Genomic DNA, 21990 nt, shown 5'->3' with positions numbered 1-21990 from the left:
ATCGCAGCCTTCCAAGTAGCTAGGGTTATAGGTGTGAGCCACCAGTGCCTGAGTGGGAGAGGAAGTTTTCAACAAAGCTAAATATTTGATATTGTCTTAATGAAGGTTTATAGTTTTTATTTTTAAATTGATTCTTGTGTGCAGAAGGCTAGAGGTGCTTTCATACATGTCACTTACCCAAGTGCTTTGTAGCACATAGTGCTTGTAGTAGTGCTTTTGCTTCTACAACTTTTAGTGAGCAAATATGTTGCAGCTGAGATGGACCATGGGAGGTAGAATAAAAAACCAGTGTACCATCCAAGCCTTTCTTATCATCCAGAAGTAGATAGATAGGTAGGTAGATAGATAGATAGATAGATAGATAGATAGATAGATAGATAGGTAGATAGGTAGATAGGTAGATAGGTAGATAGATAAAAATATAAGCTTTTTTTCTGAGGCTTGCACAAAAATGAACCAGTCTCTAAGTTATCTCCTTTGTATTAGTATTTGTTGTAGAATTCATTTGAGAAGTATGTACTTTATTATAACTAGGCATAATTTTTAAAAATTATTTTCAAGAGCCAGGTGCTGGTCACTCATATCTGTAATCCTAGCTACTCAAGAGGCTTCAATTTGAGGCTTGAGTCTCAAAGCTAGCCTGGGCAGGAAAGTCTATGAGATTCAATTAACTACTAAAAAGCTGGAAATGGAGCTCTAGCTCCAAATGGTAGAATTCTATAGCCTTGAGCACAAAAGTTTAGGGACAGTTTCCAGGTTCTGAGTTTAAGGCCTAGGACTGGGGCACACTTGCATGAGCATACACACGTGTGCATGTGTACATACACACACATACGCGCGCGCGTGCGCGCGCACACACACACACACACACACACACACTTTCTTTTCAAAAGGATTTCCAAATCAAATTCTTATGAATTTCTGAAGTACTCTGAAACCCCTAAGCTCTTTTTTAGATCATATGATTACACATAGGAATGTTCCCTTAAGTCCCCCCCCCCCAAAAAAAAAAAAAAAAGTGGAGTTGGGGCATGTGACCTCAAGTCCGAGCCCTAGTACTAGAACCCTCCTCCCCCCCCAAAAAAATAACTGAACAAACAAATTGGAGACAATATTTACTATCATAATAATATATGAAACATAATACTTTAAAGTATCTTAAAAGCACCTGTTTTTTCAAAATATATTTTTATTGTAAAGACACCTGGTTTTTTTAATTTTAATTTTAATTTTAATTTTTTTGTCTGTCATGAGGCTTGAACTCTGTCCTGGGCACTAGTGGTCCCTGAGCTCTTCAGCTCAAGGCAAGTGCTCTGCCACTTGAGTGACAGCACCACTTCTGTTTTTCTGGTGATTAGCTGGAAATAAGAGCCTTACAGACTTTCCTGCCTGGGCTAGCTTTGAACCATGATCCTCAGATCTCAGCCTACTGAGTAGCTAGGATTATAGGCAGGAACCATCAGCACCCAGCACCTGTTTATTTTTTATGTTTCATATAGTTCCTATTATGTGACCATAAGTTTGTGTTATTTAAAGGTGTGAACTGAGACAAAATGAGTTCCTTAATCTGATCCTTAATGAGATTACAGAACTCTCTTAATTGTCACACATTTATACATGTTTTAGCTGAAAGGCAGTGATACCTTGGCTTTTTTACACACACAGCATATAATGTGAGTTTTCACTAACATTGGTTCAAAAAACATTCATATAATCATGGTCATTTTTCTACCATGTCACTCTTATTTCTCTGTTTCTTCACAGCTTTTCCTCTCACTTCAACTTTCTATTTATTAAAATCCCAAAATGGGGGCTGGGAAGGTGGCTCAGTGGTAGAGTGCTTCCTTGCATGCATGAGGCCCTGGGTTTGATTCCTCAGCACCACATAAGCAGAAAAGGCCAGAAGTGATGCTGTGGCTCAAGTGGTAGAGCACTAACTCTGAGCTGAAGAGCTGAGGGACAACACCCAGGCCCAGAGTTCAGGCCCCACCACCAACAAATTAAAACAAATACAAAAATAAAATCCCAAAATGTATAATTGATTTTAGTAACTCGGTTTTTCATTTTATCTAAAGTTCAGAGATTTTAGCTAGATGCTATTCCCCAAAGTTTGTATGTTTTATAAAATTATTAAATAAATACTTTCCAGTTGTCCTCTTTGGTTCTAAAATATATAGCTTTGTCTAATTTTAGACTCTTGAGAAACATTTGTATTATTTTAGTAACGGCACATACACATGGTAGAGATACTTCTGTTGCCAAATTTCAAGGCACTGTAGAATAGAATTAGCATGAACCTTTGGGCCAGCAAATCTGAGTTAAAATTTTAGTTAGTCTACATACTAGATGTATGTAGACACAAAAAATTACCTAGCCTCTCTGGATCTCATTTTTTTCACCTATGAAATAGGTGAATAGAGTTTGTAAAGTTCAATGTAGCCCAGTAGATTGGTTATAACAATAAAAGATGAAGCATAGATAAGATTAAATAAAGCATGACAACTGAGTAGGAAAGACGAGAACAAAGGATTTATCTGACAGGGTATGAAAGAATAGAGAAATGGATAACCAAAATGATAGGAAACAATTCAGCTGGTGTTTGATTCAATTATAATATTTACCTGTTCTAATAGTGTTATATTTTATACAATTCTAGTCTTTACTGAACTTAAACATTTTCTTTTGTGATCGAATTGTGCTTAAATTTTAAGTCTCTTGTTTTTTATTAGTATTACTATTCTCTGGATAATCATACTTTTTTTTTTATAGGTGGCTGTTTGTTGCATTTGCTTTTTTGTTATTCTTCCTTTAAATCTTGTTGGTACAATTCTTGGCCGAAATCTGTCAGGCCAGCCCAACTTCCCTTGTCGAGTCAATGCTGTGCCTCGTCCTATACCAGAGAAAAAATGGTAAGACTACTATATCTTATATGGTTGTTTCTCACAATAAAGAAGTTCTTAAAACATATATAACTTTAGAGTTTGCATGTGTTTATGAGACTTTTAAATTTGAGCTTAAGAATTTGTTGGTGTTCATTTTCCTCTCAGTTTATATTATAGAAGTAGTATTATGTTACGTCCTTATTTTAGTTTCTGAATAATGTTGCCATTCAGATAAGTCAGATGCTTTGATAGGTAGAAAGCTAATGCTTCACTTTTTTTTTGATTGGGGATAAGACATACTTTTCTGCCAGGGCTGCCTTTCAACTTTTGAGTTGCTAGGATTACAGGTTCAAGCCACCAGCACCCAGCTACTTCACCAGTTTGTTTTTGTTGATGTTGTTTTGTTGGTGTGTTTTGTTTTGTTTTGTTTTTGGTCAGTTGTGGGGCTTGAACTCAGAGTCTGGTTCTGTCCCAGAGCTCTTTTGCTCAAGGCTATAGCACTCTCATTTTGAGCCACAGTGCCACTTCTGATTTTCTGGTGGTTAATTGGAGATGAGAGTCTCACAGACTTTTTTGCTCAAGCTGGCTTTGAACCACAGTCCTCAGATTCCAGCCTCCTGAGTAGCTAGGATTACAAGTGTGAGCCACCAAAACCCAGTTTTGCCAGTTTTTTGTTTTTTTTTTTTTAAGCCTGCAGGTTAAATTTAACCTGTTAATTGGCTGCCTTTTTTTTTTTTTAGTTACTGGGCTTTGAACTGAAGACCTGTTTGTGCTTGCTAAGCAGACTTTTCACTGAGCCATTCCTTAGTTTTTCTTGCTTTTATTTTATCTTCAGGTAGTGTCTAGCTTTTGCCTAACCTGGCCTTAAACCAGCATCCTTCTACCTACACTTACTGTATAGTTGGTGAGGGGATTACAGGTGTCAGCCACAAGTCTCTGGTTGCCTGTACCTTACAGACCATATCTCCTCCAAAACCTGAACCATTTACTATGTGGACATATACAGAAAAATCTAACTCCTTGCCTGTAACATCTTTTCTTTTTTTACCTTTGCCTTTTTTATTAGTAGTTCTTAAAATGGATACAATGATTTTGATTTTCTTAACTGTACTCAGTCATTTCCTTTTTCCAGTTTTTGCCACAGCTATTTTAGTAGCTTATGTCTAATGTTTTGTTCCTTTTCATTTTTTTTAAAATCCAAGATATAAACAGACTAATTTGGTCAGTATTTTAAAATAAGTGAATGTTTTAAATTAACATGACAAATCATACTTATTTGTGCTCAATAAGTGAAAAAGTTACCTCTTTTTTTTTTTATTGTGAAAAAACTGTACAGAGGGATTACAATTACATGGGCAAGATAATGAGTACATTTCTCAATCATTGTAGCCTCCTCCTTTGTTTCCCCTTCCCATCCCTTCCAAGCCTCTCCTCCCCTACCTCCCACCCCCCCACCAAAGTTGTAAAGTTTGTTTTCGACATGACAACTTGTACTTCTCATTGTTGCAACGGGTCCACCTGTATCCTTATTTAAACGACTTGTTTAAGGTGATGTTAGGAAAATGAACCCTAAGATATGTATTTAAAAATTTTTTTCTTTCATGCATTTGTTTCTAACGCATTTATATGATTATTTCTTTGTTGCTTTGTATGTCCCTCCCCCACAGTATAACCCCTGCTTTCACTGCATTTGATGTCTGTAACATCTTTTCTAAGTCACAATTTATCCTCACTTTGCAATAGTACAGAATTTCTTTCTTTTTTTCCTTTTTTCTCTCTCTCACTTCCTCCCTCCTTTCTTCCCTACCTCCTTTCTTCCTTCTCTCTCCCTCTCTCTCCCTCCCTCTCCCTCTTTCTCTCTCTCCTTCCTTCCTTTCTTCCTTCCTTCTTTCCTGTGCCACCTCCACCTCCTCTCTAATTCGTTGCCAGTACTGGTGTTTGAACTCAGGATCTTAAGCTCTGGCTTAGTCTTTTTTGCTCAACTTCTGTCACTCTGCTTGAGTCATCCCTCCACTTCCAGCTTTTTGCTGGATAATTGAAGCATCTCAGATTTGTCTGTCCAGGCTGGCTTTAAACCTGGATCCTCACATCTCAGCCTCCCTGAGTAGCTAGGTACAAGTCAGCAGCACCTAGCTGTATTTTCCTAGTTTTTATTTTACTTTTTTTTTTTTTTTTGGTTGGTTGTGGGGCTTGAATTTCCTAGTTTTGTTTTGTTTTGTTTTGTTTTCTGGGTCCGGTCCTGGGGTCTGAACTCTGGGCCTGGGCGCTGTCCCTCAGCTCTTCACCTCAAGGCTAGCGCTCTACCACCTGAGCCACAGCACCACTTCCGGCTTTTTTTCTTTTTGCTTATGTGGTGCTGAGGAATAGAACCCAGGGCCTCAGGCATGCAAGGCAAGCCCTCTACCACTGAGCCGCCTTTCCAGCCCCTTTCCTAGTTTTTAATAGGATAGAATTAATTGAATTTATCATCATCTTAAGATGATACAGTGTAGACTGTATACATAAATATAAGCAATATAAATTGGAAAAATACTTTTCTTAGATATTTACTCTTAATTGTGTCTATATATAACATATCTAGCTACTTATACAAACATGCAAGTGTTACTTGTCTTTTCTAGGTGTGGAAGTATGTAGATGTATATGGAAATAGAGGCTGAATAAAACAGGCCTATAGTTTTAGGGGAGTGATCTAGTCTGAGGAATTAGTCATATGTTGCTTTTCTTATTGTTATACGGATATATAGCAATTTTGATTCTTCAACTTCTTTTTTTTTCCTAAATCACTATTAGACTGGACCAGTGTTCTCATGTTTACCTCACATCTGAGAAGTATTTCCAGGTCACTGAGACTAGTGAAGGAGAGGAATGAATATCATTTGCCTGTGCCCTTACTCATTAGAGTTGAGTTCCAGTTGAGTGTAGAAAGACTGATGTATAACTTACTTTGTTTTTGGTAGTGCTAGGGTTTGAACTCAGGGCCTGTCATTTGAGCTGTGCCTCCAGCTCTCTTTGCTTTAGTTACTTTTTTGGATAGCATCCCAAGTTTTTTGTTTTTTGTTTTTTTTTGTCTGGTCTCCTACCTATGCCTCCCCAGTTATTGTGATTACAGATGAGCCACACCATGACCAGCTTGTTTATTGAGATGAAATCTCATTAACTTGCCTGGGCTAGCTCTGAACCTTGATCCTCCTGAGTCTGCACTATCTAAGTAGCTGGGATTACAAGCATGAGCTACCACATCTAACACCGAGGCTTGTTTTTTAATTGCATGGGAATTAAAATCTGATTATAGATTTGGCTATCACTGAATGTGTTATATCAGATCACTTTCAACTTTTGTAGGTGTTGGCTAACTGTAGAAGAAGGGAAATAGACTAAAGTTACTTTTTTTTTTTTCTAGCTTTGAATTTCTTACATTTTCTTCTTAGTTTTCCAGTTTATTCACCTCAAAAGATGTTATTTTTCCTGTGCCCAGATACTGTGCCTTGGCAGTGGGAGTATGTAGATTTCTAGCTTGTTCTTGCTGACATTGTAGTCTAGTGAACTTGCATTTTCTTCTTAGTTTTCCAGTTTATTCACCACAAAAGATGTTTGTTATGTTTCCTGTGCTCAGATACTGTGCTCAGCAGTGGGAGTATGTAGATTTCTAGCTTGTTCTTGCTGACATTGTAGTGTAGTGAAATATGCTATAGGTAACTTAACAGTACTGTACTAAGTACTAAGTGCTGCAGTGGGCTGTGTTCACCAGGCAATGGGGCCATCTCTCCTCTGGAGACTTGGGAGGCCTTCAAGGAGAACACATGAGCCAGTGCTTTCAGGAAGAGAGTATTTCAGAAGGCAATCCAGGTGGAGAATGCCTGATTATCATCAGTAAGTGTTGAGTGAATGAGTGAAGCTTGAATTTTAGTTCTTATTTTTTCTTTGGCTTCATTATAAATCATTTTTAACTATATAATTCACTGAAAAAGGAAGTACAGAGAGAGCAGAGATGTCTTCTCTTTGGCTTTCTGTAAGTAAATGCCTATAGAGTTCATAGAAGTTATTGAGAAGTGTCACAGTAAGAGTAAAGAGTTTTTTTTTAAGTTCTTTCAGTTGCAGTACTTTATTCCTCAAATACTTCAGGCTTTAATATTGCAAAGACTATTGATTATAACCTATGACTAATTTGAAACCAAGCTGTGTGTGTTGTATCTTCGGGTTTTGATTTTTCTTTTTACTGGTTTACTTTTATCCTTAGGACTTATATATCCTATAAAAATCATATTGGAAGCTTACTGTTACTTTAATATTTTCCAGGTTTATGGAGCCTGCAGTTATTGTTTGCCTGGGAGGAATTTTACCTTTTGGCTCAATCTTTATTGAAATGTAAGTTCCTGCAGTGTATTTATATTTTGAGGGATTTGATTATAATAAAGAGAATTGTTTGTTGTAGATATGGAATTATTAAAGTAGTATACGTTGCTTTAACAAAATTTTTCAAGCAGCTGACTTAATGAAGTGCCAACATTTTTGGAGGTTCAAAGTGCAAGATTAGGCAGTCCTTTTGGTTTGACTGCTGGTGAGGATGATATAATGGGAGTATCTGAGGGGTGGGCATTATAAAGAAGTCAGAAAGAAGGCCTACCATCCCACTGTTCCTTCCAAAGGCACCTCACTAGAACTCTACGCACCTCCCATATGGCCCTGTTTCCCCAGGCCAGCCTGGGATCAAGACTTTTAGTCAGCAAAGCATCCTTGGGAGATACACAACCTTGAAACCATAACAGCATTTAACAGAGTTATTGATCCCTTCCAGAAAGGAGTCTGGATACTTTTTTAAATTAGCTTTTAGACCTCTATCACTTAACAGCGAGGGAACAGAGGCTCTGTTAAGGCTTGCTGAAAACATGAATGATAAATAAGTGAGCTAGCAAACAGATGAAAAAGAAGAGATTCAAGGTCTTGTTCTGACTTAATGCTGAATGAGAGTAGAAATCTTCCTACTTTTCCCTTACTGCCCTCTGAAGACCATGTAAATCATTCTTAGGCTTTGTTTTCCTAATTTTCTTTTTAAAATTTTATATATTACTCTGTCAACTAATATTTTTCCATGTAAGAGAACTTTTTTTTTTTTTTTTTTTTGGGTCCAGTCGTGGGGCCTGAACTCTGGGCCTGGGCGCTGTCCCTCAGCTCTTCAGCTCAAGGCTAGCGCTCTACCACTTGAGCCACAGCGCCACTTCCGGCTTTTTTCTTTTTGCTTATATGGTGCTGAGGAATCGAACCCAGGGCCTCAGGCTTGCAAGGAAAGCGCTCTACCACTGAGCCACCTTCCCAGCCCGTAAGAGAACATTTTTATAAATATAAAATAATACATTGGGGCTGGGAAGGTGGCTCAGTGGTACAGCACCTGCCTTGCATGCATGAGGCCCTGGGTTTGATTCCTCAGCATCACATAAGCAAAAAGAAAAAAAAAGCCGGAAGTGGTGCTGTGGCTCAAGTGGTAGAGCGCTAGCCTTGAGCTGAAGAGCTGAGGGACAGTGCCCAGGCCCAGAGTTCAGGCCCCAGGACCGGACCAAAAAATAAATAAATAAAAATAAAATAATACATTGATCAAATAGTATATAAAAATGAAGGAACTGACTTTTGCAAATGGAGATTTTCAACTACTTTCACTAGTTCTTTTCTGCAGTTACTCCTTTAAGCTATAGTTTGTTCAGTTTGCTTAGATCTGAATATCTTCCTGAAAGATCTGTTACTGATTAAATACAATAAAATATTTTGAGGATTTAACACATGAGATAAGGATTAGGGAAACTGAGAAGTTACTTAAAAGAAGTCATTTAAGTGAGATAAACGTGAAAGGTGAAATGTAATGAGTCTCAGCAAGAACTGAGTGATCTTTGAGATGAAGATTGAAGCCATGTCTTTATCACATCTTAGGTATTTCATCTTCACCTCTTTCTGGGCATATAAGATCTACTATGTCTATGGCTTCATGATGCTGGTGCTGGTCATTCTGTGCATTGTGACTGTTTGCGTGACCATCGTCTGCACATACTTCCTGCTAAATGCGGAGGACTATAGGTGGTAAGTACCTACATTAAGACAGTCTGTGAAATCCCCAAAGCTGAGAACAACATCTGTATAAAAGTTTTACTATTTAAGGGATTGATGGTGGTAGAACAAATCATGTTAAGTGAGGTAAGACAAGCTCAGAGAGACAAATAGTACTTGTTCTCTCTGATAAGGGGAAATTAGATCTAAAATGCACTGGGATATAATAAATTATACAGGATTCTAGATACTTGCATACAGTGAGACAAAAAGGGAATACTTTTAGGAGAGAAACACAAAGGCACAATGCCTAAGTGTCTCTTCATGTTTATATAAAATAGTATATATGCTGAAATGAACTCCGTGATATGGACACGAGACTTTTTTCTTCTTTTTTTTTAAGAAGAGTTTAGTTGTTGATGATTCTGTATTTTTTACCTTATGTATAGTGTATTCGAGTACATCTTTGGAAGGGTTGGAGAAGGGTACAGAACTCGAGGGGAAAGGGGTGAAAAAGTTCTAAAGTGAACTTTAGAACTCATGTATAGAGACAGGAGGGAGGCACTGGGAGAAAATGAGAGAACAGAAGACACTATATGAAAGGAAATGTACATATGACCTGACTCATATAATCGTAATCCTTCTGTACATCATCTCTATAACAATAAAGTAAATTAATAAAATAAAAAAAATTTACTACTTAAGAAAGGAGTCAGATACTAGTGATGCATTCCTGTAGTCCTAGCTACTTAGGAGGCTATGATCTGCAAGATCATTGTTCAAAGCCAGTTAGGGCAGAAAAGTACAAGACTCATCTAAAAATAGAACTACCAAAATACTGAGTTGGAGGTATGACTCAAGTGGTAGAGTGCTGGCTGAGGGAGTTCAAAATCTGATACTGTTCCCCACCCCACCAACAGGGTAAAGAGAATTTTTTTTTTCAGTTGTAAAAATAATGAAAATAACATGTTGGGAGGTGTACGTGTGTCACTGTAGAGTTTGAATTTGGCCTCACACATGCTAGGCAGATGTTCTACCACTTGATTCATACCCTTCGCTCTTTTCAGATAGGGTCTTACGTTTTGCCCAAGGCCAGCCTCAGACCATGCTCCTCATAATAGATGCCTCTTGTTAGCTGAGATTACAGATGTATGTATCACCATGCCTAACTTATTTATTGAGATAGAGCCTCGATAATTTTTGCCTACTCTGGCTTGAATCTTAGTCCTTCCAATAAGCTGTGTTCCAGGCATGTGCCACCACAACCCATAATGATAAAAACTTTTAGGAAGTGGTGCTGTGGCTCAAGTGGTAGAGCAATTGCCTTGAGCTGAAGAGCACAAGGACAGTGCCCAAGCCCAGAGTTCAAGCCCCATGACCGACAAAACGTAAAACAAAAAAAAAAAAAAACTTTTAGAAGAAAAATAGCATTAATTAGGCCAAAAAAAAGTGCTACGTGAAATATTTTATTGAAAAGCTTGATATGGAATTTTATAAAGAAGCATCTCTTCCCCACTTCAACTCCCCACCCTCAGTATTTGAGCTTGAACTCAGGGCTTGGGCACTATCCCTTAGCATTTTTGCTCAAGGCTCTGTCTCAGCTTTCTTCTGACTTTTTGGTGGTTATTGGACTCACAGACTTTTCTACCTGGGCTTTGAACTGTGGTCCTCAGATTTCAGCCTCCTGAGTAGTTAAGATGACATGCAGGGGCCACTGACACCTAGCACATCTTTCCCCTTTCAAACATGTAAAGACAAATCTGAAAAGGAAAATTGTTTATGAGGGTCTCTTATAATAAATAATCTGACAAAATGTAGGAACTTTCTTTCTGAGGAGAGCTGAGAATTTCTCCTTGTTGATGTATTCATTTACCAGGTACAGCTCTGCTCTGTTTTTGTAAATTTCTCTGCTTTACAATTCTTAATAACATTCATTCATTATTACCCCTCTCTCCAGGCAATGGACAAGTTTTCTCTCTGCTGCATCAACTGCAATCTATGTTTACATGTATTCCTTTTACTACTATTTTTTCAAAACAAAGTAAGTAGAGACATTTTCTCATCATTCCTAAATAGGAAATTAAGTCTGTCGTTTAGTAAAATTTAAGGTCTTATCAATAGCAAAATATATACTAAGTATCATTTTGTTTTGTTGCAGGATGTATGGCTTATTTCAGACATCATTTTACTTTGGATATATGGCCGTATTTAGCACAGCCTTGGGGATAATGTGTGGTAAGTTCTGAAATTCTTATAACATCATGAGCAAATCATTGAATGTCTCTGAATCATAAAAATACAGCTACTAGAAATTTAAAAATTCTGTGCTGTTTCCTTTATCAGGAATAACAAAGTGAAGAGTCTGCTTTTAGTCCTTGTGACTTTCCCATAAAACCTGATTTATCCCCTTTTGGTTACTCTTTTAATTCTAATAATTCTGTGTAAAGCATAGTTCCATACCACAGTTTGTTTTTCATTTTGAGAATTAGAATTTTGATTTTTACTGTTTTGTATTGGGATGAGATCTTGCTGTATTGCTCAGGTTGGCTTTGAGCTCCTAGGCTCAAGTTAATCTCCTGCTTTAGCTCCCAAATACCTGGGCTTAAAAGACATGTGGCTGAGAATTGGTATTTTTAAAACTTGAGTTCATTGGAAAAGAATGTAATACAGGCAGTTTAAGGTATTGCCTGCATGGTTGCTGTTTGGAATGAGACAGCTAATGAAGACCCAGTGTCTGGAGAGTAGCATAGTTCATTGAGTGTGCACTTGGGCCTTAATTTTTACCCACCACTCACATGCTCTGTCCTGACCACTGTGAGCTGAACATAGTGCTGCTATTGGATGGGCTTTTCACAGTCTTACATCAAAAAGAAGAGGTAAGAGTTCATACCATAGCTAGAAAATAAAGAACTTTTGGAAACAGTATGATCAATAGAAAGGTCACACAGACTTGAGAGTCCAGAAGACCTGAACAGGTGAGCATGTGTGGCTGATCACTTGTGGTGATATAGTCATAGAAGTCAGCCTAGCTTCTCCAAGTCTCATTCTCATCTATAAAGTGAGCATGTCTCCCAGAGTGGTTGTCAGGTAAAGCAAGTCTGGACAGCTCTTAAGTGGGAAGAGGGAGCCAGTTGCAGGAGACACTGTAAGGCACAGGAAGAACCAAGGTTTCTGCGCTCAGTCCTGGGTGTGAATTCTCTTACTCTCCCACATTAAATAAATAATCACTTTTTTTTTTTTTCCTTTTTCACTCACTTTTCTTATTGGCAAAATTGAAGTACAGCCAGCCTTTCAGGGTAAGCAGAGGACTCAGTGAGCACTGCTGCCCTGGCATGATAGGGCTTCCCTCTGCTCTAGGGTGTGTTAGTTTCTGCAATTTCAGCCTTGCTATGCACCGAGTTATCACTTGCCAGCAATTTCATGACTTTGAAGCCCATGAAAGGCAAAGGTATGGTAAGCAAAACTCAGAAGTAACTTACTATTTTTCTGGTTTACTGTTTCTCTGATCTCTGAGACTGAGTTAACCTCATAGGAATGATGTAAGGTTTATGGTCTGATCACTGTGGAAACATTGCCGAAGAGTGGTGAATTAAGTTGCTTTTCTGTTTTTTTTTGGTTGCTATTGGCATTTTTTTTTCATCTCCAGACTTCCATCTATAGATATATAGAATGGGCAACAGAGGAAGGAAGATAAGATAGATTCAAAGCTGGGTTCTTGTTTGACAGTTGCGCTCCCAGGATCACTGTTCCTCCATTGAAGGAGGAACAGTGCTTGTGAGTGGTGATCCTGCATGCATACATGCACAAGCAAAATGAGGTTGGCTTTGTGGCCACACTAAGTAAGGGGAGAGATTGCTCTATATTTTACCCTTATGCTTCATTTATAGCTGCTTTCTGGGTTAATTATATTAGTTAACTTTGAGGGGAAAAAGAAGAAGGACTGAAGGTCGAAACTAGTTGTATGATGTAGAAGTGTCTTCAGACAGTCCAATAGTTCTTTAATGGTTTTGTCCACTCTTAAATGTTGTTCAGTGGATTCTTTACCAACTAAGATCTTTATTATTGCTAGCCTTCAATCAGGTGACTATGTAGAATGTACTTTTTTTTCTGGATTTTTTTTTCTTTATGTGATGTTAGGAAGACCTAGAGAAATAATATGTTGACACTTAAAAAGAAAATAGAATGAGTTTAGCTAAATTTCTTTTCTGTTGGAAGTTTATTTTGACATATTTATAGTTCCTTGCCCTGCCAGTGGCATCCTAGCACTTTTTTTTATGTCAGTCATGGGTCGTGAACTCAGGGCCTGGATACAGTTTCCTGAGCCTTTTTGCTCAAGACTAGTGCTCTACCACTTGAGCCACAGCTCTACTTCTGGCCTTTTTGGTGGTTAATTGGAGATGAGAGTTGCATGCATTTTCCTGCCTGGGCTGTCTTTGAATGAAGATCCTCAAATCTCAGCATCTTGAGTTGCTGGGATTTACAGGTATGAGCCAGTGGTACCCGGCTCTAGCACTCATTCATTCTTGCAAGTCCTGGGGCTTGAACTCAGGGCCTGGGCACAGTCCCTGAGCTGCTTTTTTTGCTCGAGGCTAGAACTCTCTACCATTAGAGCCATAGCACCACTTCTGGCCTTTTCTATTTATGTGGTACTGAGGACTCAAACAGGGCTTCATGCATGCTAGGCTAGGCAAGCACTCTACCACTAAGCCACATTCCCAGCCCCAACCTGCTGTTACAGGTCATCTGTTTTGGGCTGAGTTGGGATGGGCTGGGGTGAAGTGCAAACTAGAACAGATTAATGTGTTGTCATAATACAAAAATTATGCACACCCACCAATTAATAATGGTTAAAATGTTTGCCAAAATGAAAAATACCTGTTAATGTTTTTGATGTATAGGAAGAAATGGACTTTGTGTTAAGTAGGAAAATAACATTGTTTTAGCCTTTATATTATGAACATAGTTCTTTTTTTTTATGAACATAGTTCTGTTTTGAGGAAAAGTACATCTCTGTTATTCCTAAGACTTCTGCTTTTCTAGAGAGCACAGTCAGTATCCTCCTTATAAAGTCCTACTCTGATAAGTCTGTTTATGAAATATGTTTATAAAATTAAGAAAAATGATTCTCTAGGTTGATAGTGATTTGATTTTAAGCACATCTTACCCAGAAGGAAGCAATGCTTTGTAAATCTTGAAAACTGGAGCAATTATTAAACTAGTGCTGTATTATGCCAGTTAAGGTTTTGATGGCAATTCAAATTTTATAGGTATTTTTATGTTAAAAACCCAGTTTTTTTTTTAATTGAAGTTTTTTGTTTTGTTGGTCATGGGGCTTAATCTCTGGGCTTGGGAGCTGTCCCTCAGCTCTTCTGCTCAAGGAGAGCACTCTACCACTTGAGCCACAGCACTACTTCTGATTTTCTGGTGGTTTATTGGAGATCAGAGCTTCACGGACTTTCCTGCCTTTGAACCGTGATTCTCAGATCTCAGCCTCCTGAGTAGCTAGGATTACAGGTGTGAACCACCAGTGCCCAGTTAATTGAAGTTTTTTTTTTTCCTATCTACCTAGTAAAGAGGTTATATTATTATAGCTATTTTAAATGCATTATCAGTATTTTAAATTTTAGTGTATTATGAAAGAAATGTCAGTGGAATAGGTTTAATTTATTGCTTTGGGATTTAAAAAATGTCAAATTATGGGAATTTCAAATATATATAAAAAGATAAGCTGTCAGTAATTATCTACTCAATCTTGTTTGTTTATATTCCCATTTTGCCCCACTTTTATTGTAACGTTATTCTCAATCTATGTCACTTAAACTATAATATTTCAGTATATCTCTGTCTCTAAAACATAAGCCAAATTCATTATGCTGATGAAATGTTCAATTAGTACTCACATTTACTTCACCTGTTGCCACTTCTAGTTTTAGTACAGTTTGCATCAAGATGCATTTAGGAGCCATGTATTGCTTGGTAACCAAGGGTTTTCTAATCTATTCATGTTCTTCTTTCTTCACTATTTTTTAAAAATTATTTTTAAAAATTCTATTTAGCTAGGTGTAGTGGTGTATGCTTGTAATCCCAGCGGCTCGGGAGGTGGAGACAGGAGAATTCGGAGTTATAGACCAATCCAGGCAAAAAGGTAGTGAGATCCTGTCCCCAAAAATAAAAGATCTTAAGGCTTGGAGTGTATCTCAAGTGGTAGAGCATTTGCATGAAGTCATTTCTGAGTTCAGTCCCCAGTTCCACAAAAAAAAAGAAAGAAAAAAAAGAAAAAACAAAAAACCCCAAAAAGCCTATTTAGTGTTTTACACTCTGGATTTGGTTGATTGTATATGTGAGATGAGATGTCATTTAGTGTTTTTCCACATGTTCTCCTCTTGTATATTTCTTTAAACTGTTAATCACAGCCTTGTTCATACCAATTCTTATCTAACAATATGTAGCGGATAGTTTTCTTTTTCAAGGGGGCATATATGTGGCCAACAGTCATTGATAATTATTGGTTAGCTCAAGTAATTTATTATAGTTAGAATATTTATGTTTCTTAGCTAGAATACTTTTTATGAGAACCTTCTTTCATCCACTATTTGTTTACCTTTAGGTATAGCTCAAGGGTGAAATTCACTTGTTGAGTAGAGAATAGTTGGTTCCAAAGTGAGTAATTATAGACATCTGGGTGTGTGTGCCATTATTAACGAAGAAAATTTACTTTTAAGCTTTTTAAGAATATTGGCCTAAAGCTGGGCACTAGTGGCTCAGGCCTGTAATCTTCGCTACTCAGGAGGCTATCTAAGGATCGTGGTTCAAAGCCAGCCTGGGCAGGAAAGTTGGTGAGACACTAATCTCCAATAAACCACCAGAAAACCAGGAGTGACACTGTGGCTCAAGTGGTAGAGTGCTAGCCTTGAGCCGAAGAGCTGAGGGACAGCTCCCAGGCCCAGAGTTCAAGCCCTACAACTGATGAAAAAAAAAAAAAAAAAGAAAAGAAAAAGAATATTGGCTTAAATGGCAAATTCCTAAGTGGAGAACTTTCTGACAATTTAGGGACCAACTCTCTTGTTCTGAATATTCATTATAAAGAATATTCCAGTTGGGTCATTCATGCAGCAAATACTTACTGAGTACCTTTTCTTGAGTCAGGTGCTTCGTTAACAGAATAGAAAACTGTTCTCATTTTCAGGAGTTTTGAGCCCCATTTGAGATTTATTCAAGACTAGAATTTCTTTTTACCTGTTTACCTCTCTCTTGGTTCATTCCTTCCAATATGTCATCCTTTGTACTAAATGTACAGCTTCTCTAGCTGTAACAGAAAAGGAGTCTCAAGGAAGTGGCTCTTCTGGAGAGCTGCAAAGGCCATTGGCCATGCTTCTCAGTTCTTGGGCACTGCTTGCTTTCACCTACCCTTGAGGTTGCAGAAACATACTAGTGGTAGATAAGAGACCTCAAATAGTACATTCTCAAATAAGGTAAGTTTATTTTTTCATTTAACAATATTTTGTCTTAGTCAAGTTTTTTTTTAAATAAAAGATGTATTTTAAGTATTCCACAGTTATTAACTAATTATACTAATTGTGATTTAATTCTTTAAAAATACATTAGGTCAGATTTGGTATGTGACTGTAAACAGATGCTTTATGAAAGCAAATAATAGAATTTTAATTCACAGAGAATGCTAGTATAATACTATACTGCAAAAAAAAAAAAAAAAAAAAAAACAACTTTCCAGAGCAGAGAGCTTTAGTAAATCTTGAATACTGCTCCATATGTTTTATTTATTTTTAATTTAAATTTTAAGGTGATGTACAAAGGGGTTACATTTGTTTTAATACATTTTATTTTGTCTTTGCAGGAGCAATTGGTTACATGGGAACAAGTGCCTTTGTCCGAAAAATCTATACTAATGTGAAAATTGACTAGAGATACAAAAAAACCTGGAACTTTGGATCAATTTCTCTTTCATAGTGGTGGAACTTGCACAGCAAAAAAGGAAAACGCAAGAAGAAATTTGGGCTTAACACTGGGTACACTGTGGGTCTCTCTTTCATGGATGGCTTAAAGTAACATCTATTTCCATTGATCCTAGGTTCTTACTGACTGCTTTCTCCAACTGTTCACAGCAAATGTGTGGATTTTATGCAGTAGGCATTACTACAGTACATGGCTAATCTTCCCAAAAACTAGCTCATTAAAGATGAAATAGACCAGCTCTCTTCAGTGAAGAGGACAAATAGTTTATTTAAAGCATTTGTTCCAATATAAATAAATAAGAGGGAAACTTGGATGCTAAAAGTACATGAATAGAAATCTTCCTGGCACTTAGTATTTCTATGTTCTTGAAAAATGATGTTCCAGAAAGATTACCTTTTCTTTTATTTTTACTGCCATTGTTGACCTATTGTGGGACATTTTTATATATTGAATCTGGGTTCTTTTTTGATCTGTTATTAGTTGTCCATGACCTGCACCCCGCACCCCAACGCAACTGCATCCTTTTTTAAAAAAGGAAAAAAAAAAAAAAGAAAATTTAGCCAAGTTAAATTCTGCATGTAATATATCTGCTGTCATCTTAGTCAGACCAACTTTCCATTTATTTATCTTAAAATTATCAATTACATCTTAATTCCATCCAAAGATACAGTCCGAAGATAGATGTGTATTCTCTATATGCAATTTACTGTACAGTTAGAAAGCAAAGTATTAAATGGAGAAGGTACTTGTTTTTATAAACATTTGAGATTTAGATAATCTACATTTTAACTGAGTATCTAAAGTGATTATCCCCTCACCCCCCAGTTAGTCTCACATCTTTTTTTGGGTTTGAATGAAGGCTTTACATGAGAAATTATTAAAAACAAGGGGGGGTGGGTAATAAATGTATATAACATTAAATAATGTAACGTAGGTGTAGATTTCCAACTGCATTTGGATGTACAGACTGAATAGGGAGTACTTTTTCTGATGATGATTGGTGTAGAAATGTGTGAATTTGGGTGGCTTTTTACATCTTGCCTACCATTGCATGAAACATTGGGATTCCTTCAAAATGTGTGTGTCATACTTCTTTTGGGTGGGGGGTGTTTTATTCTGTTTCTTTTCTGAGACTCATACAGGAACTAAATTTGTAATTTAGAAACATTTAATTTTGTTAATCCTGTCTGGGACATTTAAGTAACATCTAAAGCATCATTGCTTTAGAATGTTCAAATAAAATTTCCTGACCAAATTGTTTTGTGAAAATAGATGTGTTTCCAATTTGAAGATAACTGTCCAAAAAGCAGTGTTACAGAATCCCACTTATTTTTTTTTAACATACCATAAAATGTGCTTTTGAATACAAAGGGCCCATATACTAATGTCCCCAGCTTGCCTACATCCAAATTATCCAGTTCAGTGACAGAGTGAGAAACTCTTGAATAAAATTATGGCACCAGGCTGATGTGCTGTGAGTGGTGCAGGCACAGTGGTAGCTCCTTTATTTGGTGAACAAATTGAGAGGCTGCTCTTCTCTAAAAGAAAGAAATTGCACTTGTGCATTTTTCTGGAATTGTCTATAATGTGAAGTTTCTCTAAAACCATTGTGTTTCTGGTTTAATAATTTGCTATGCAAATGATCACTTAAACCAGTACTATACATTGGTGTTTTTAGAAAAACATCACCACTACTGAACACCTTAGTGTGAACTTCATGCCATTAGTAGTTACTAATGGACTCCATATTCTGTACTGTGGCATTTGAGCCTTATGAAGGGTGAAAATTTTGATGTCTGACCACTTAGGTAATGGCTAGTATGAGCAAATAGAAATTTGATCAGAAACTATAGGTATATACTTCAAGCCAGAATGTTGCATTAAACATAATCTGTTGGTTCTTCCATTTTCTTACCTGCATTTATTATCTTGGAAACAACTAAAACTCACTATCTTAATTACTTACGTTCTGTAACTTTTTAATATAAAATATTTTTAACAGGAAAACACATTATTTAATGGGGTATAAATTGGAACTGCAGGGTTTTGGGTTTTTTTTTGTTTTTTTGTTTTTGTTTTTGTTGTCTTATTAAAATAGTAGTTTTTCATGCCATGAATCCTGCAGGTAAGATGAAGGGTTTTTAAAAAATATCTTAGTTATTTTCAGGTGAACCAATCCTTTCTAGTAAGTTGAGCTCCACTTGACAGTCTTTGGAATCTGTGGTGAAAAATAGATTTTTAATATTCAAATACATTAAGGGCATTATATATCACCTTGAAAAGTTCTTTACAAAAGTCATGGTTCCCACACCTGTAATTCTGGCTTTGTGGGAAGTGGAGATAGGAAGATCATGGTTTGAAGCCAGCTTAAGCAAAAGAATATTAGCAAGATTCTAACTCTTAAGAACAAGCCATATATGGTGGTCACTTGTAGTCCCAGCTACTTAAGACACATACGTTGGAAGATTGCAGAAACAAGACCCCATAACGCAAAAAAAAAATAAAATAAAAAATCTGAGGCAGGTGCAAGCCCTGAGTTCAGGCTTTGATACCTTCCTCCCCAAATCCCCTCCCCCAAAAGAAATGGTTTTATGTTGGTTTGTAGCTGACTACACAAATGTGTCTTGAAGAAGATAGAATTCATAAATGACTTAGCTTCTCAGTAGAATAGTAAAACAGAATCTTACCGAAGTTGAGAGTTTTTAATTCTGTGTATGTCTTTCATTTGCTAACATTTGCTCAATTATCAGCCGAAATTTTGAACACTATCAAAAACAAAGAGTAAACCAGACACTGGTGGCTCGTGCTTGTATCCTCGCTTTCTCAGGAGACTGAGAGCTGAGGATTGTACTTCATATTTAGCACAGACAGAAAGTTTGTGAGACTCTTTTCTTCAATTAACCAGCAAAAAGCCAGAAGTGGAGATGTGCCTCACATGGTAGAGCGCTAGCCTTGAGCACAAAAGCTCAGGGAGAGTGCTCAGCCCTGTGTTCAAACCCCAGGCCTAGCACCCAAAGAAAAAATCTTTAGGGGAAACTTTCTCTGTTCCTAATTCATCTCCTAAAATTCAACAGAGTAGAAGTTGACATTATACATCTCTTCTGGTACCAAGAGTAGGATAAAGTAGAAATGTAATGGCTAGAGGAAAGAAAAGTATAGTTTAGTATATAGTGTTGGGCTCCTAGATTATACTGGGTTTGCCCATAAATCAAGCCCAATACTCTTAGAACTTATCATCTTGTGATGATATCTGAACCTAGTGAACTATTTGCTTGGGTGTTTTCCACTGACAGTGGGCAGACTCTCTATAAAGGTGGTTGCTGCAAACTAGTTCTTCCAAAAGCCACTTTATTGAGGGTTTATCCACAAATTGTATTCATTTTGATACAGCTTTTGTTTCTCTAAATGTTTACTAACCACCTATGCCAAATGTCTTGCAAATAAATGTTATTTTTCAACTTCCTGAATTTTTACAAATGTAAAAAGAGATGATGTATTAATGTAATTTGTTCAGGAAAAGCTACATACCGAAGGGCTTCTGTATATGAATTCTAGGGGGCAAAGCCTATGTAAAACCTGTAGTTAGTCTGGGTTTTAAGTTTAGATCTCAGTGTGTGTTACTACTTCATTCTGTTGATTTATTGGAACATTTATAAATAGGACTAGTTTTGTTGTAAAAACACAAATATCTTTCAAAATTCTAGTTATGAAGCTCTAAGTAATTACAAAAGTGTTGAAATCTGAGAAGAGGTTTAGGAAAATGTTCATGACTGAGTATAGAAATAGTGTAGGTTGACAAGGTAGAAGAATTATTATGTTAGTGCAGAAATTTCAAAAAGTTCTATTTCAGTATGAGGAATAACTACTTTTCTTCTGAGCATTTTCTAGAAGATAGCTCATTGGACATTCTTACTGGCACTATATAGATACTAATATGCAAAGACAAAATCAGGTTTCTTTCATTGTTATGAAGTGGAGACAAATTGTTGCAAGAGCTGCTTATAAGTATTGGTGAACTAGGTGTATAGTAATTGACCAGAAAGCACAGTGTGTTTACAGTTAGAGTGCTGTAATAGCTTAAGGCAAGGAAGAAAAAACAGTTCTGTTTGAAGGACAACAAAGTGTCTTTGGGAAAGCACTCCAACTTGAGCTTTCCAGCTTGTTAAACTTGAACCTATTAATCCCCACAGAGCATGGACAGTCAACAGAGTTGGAGGGAAACAGTGATTGCCCAGTGATCACTTCCGTTTTATACACATCCTTGGTTTGTGTAGGCCATATTCCACCTGGCTTTTTAGTTATTTAGAAATTTAGTAATGTATCAAATATAATTGAGGTTCTAATCTAGTCTGTTAATTTATCTGAAGCTGGATTTTTAAAAAGTAATAAAAAGTCAAACATTTCCCTTGAATGCTTTCTTTCTTTACTTTTTTAAGACAAGAAGCAAATATAAGGGATAACATACTAATAGCACTCAGTGCTCTACATAAATAAGGTATATGTCGGGGGAGCATTGCCAAAGACCACATAGTAATTGAGGCATTGGACAATGGGAGCAAATATAAAGCAGCCATAGTATAATAGGGAAGCTATAACTATAGAAACAACTGCAAATGAAAAACTTAGTTTTTTAAAAATTTAATTTTGTAAAGGTAATGTACAGAGGGTTTAGGAGGACTTAAAATTTAAGGTTTAACTCTCTTCCCCCAAGTTTACGAAGAAAAAAAAATTAAGGTACAGACCAGTTGCTAGAATGGTACAATGAATAAAGTTTGTCTTTTAAATGTTTCAAATTACCATTCTTTTGACTCTTCATCATATATAATCTTCAAATCCTGCACACAGACCCCACCACCCCTGTTCCTGTTATTCTTAAAGAAAGAATACATTACATTAGTCTAGTACGTACTGCTTTTTTCCATAGTAGTTTCACACATGTGCCCTCACAGCGTCCTTTGTAACTAATAGCATAAATAAGAAAGGCTTTGTTTTTATCCCAGAAATAATCAAGATTAGGGCCTGTTCTCTTGTTGGGTGTAACTGGAAGTTGGAGTTATCACCTCTGTAGCCCAGAGAGCAAGTGTTAATATGGGAAGTC

The 21990-nt window shown here is 36.9% G+C and overlaps 1 protein-coding gene across 1 annotated transcript in view; it reads left to right on the top strand.

The window, feature by feature from the left end:
* LOC138826173 (transmembrane 9 superfamily member 3) overlaps positions 1-18147 on the top strand; it is a 58184-nt gene extending 40037 nt beyond the window's left edge. Inside the window, exons 10-15 of the mRNA XM_070021316.1 lie at positions 2770-2909; positions 7182-7250; positions 8805-8951; positions 10876-10959; positions 11077-11153; positions 16774-18147. Coding sequence (XP_069877417.1) covers positions 2770-2909; positions 7182-7250; positions 8805-8951; positions 10876-10959; positions 11077-11153; positions 16774-16841 — 585 coding nt within the window. The 3' untranslated portion in view covers positions 16842-18147. The remainder of the gene's footprint in view (positions 1-2769; positions 2910-7181; positions 7251-8804; positions 8952-10875; positions 10960-11076; positions 11154-16773) is intronic.
* Positions 18148-21990: the final 3843 nt, after the last annotated feature.

Source organism: Dipodomys merriami, unplaced genomic scaffold, assembly GCF_024711535.1.
Source record: "Dipodomys merriami isolate MVZ:Mamm:240054 unplaced genomic scaffold, mDipMer1.0.p SCAF_14, whole genome shotgun sequence".
Taxonomy (NCBI): Eukaryota; Metazoa; Chordata; class Mammalia; order Rodentia; family Heteromyidae; genus Dipodomys; species Dipodomys merriami.
The sequence above is the reverse complement of the archived record's forward strand: the minus strand, read 5'-3'. Positions and strand labels throughout refer to the sequence as shown.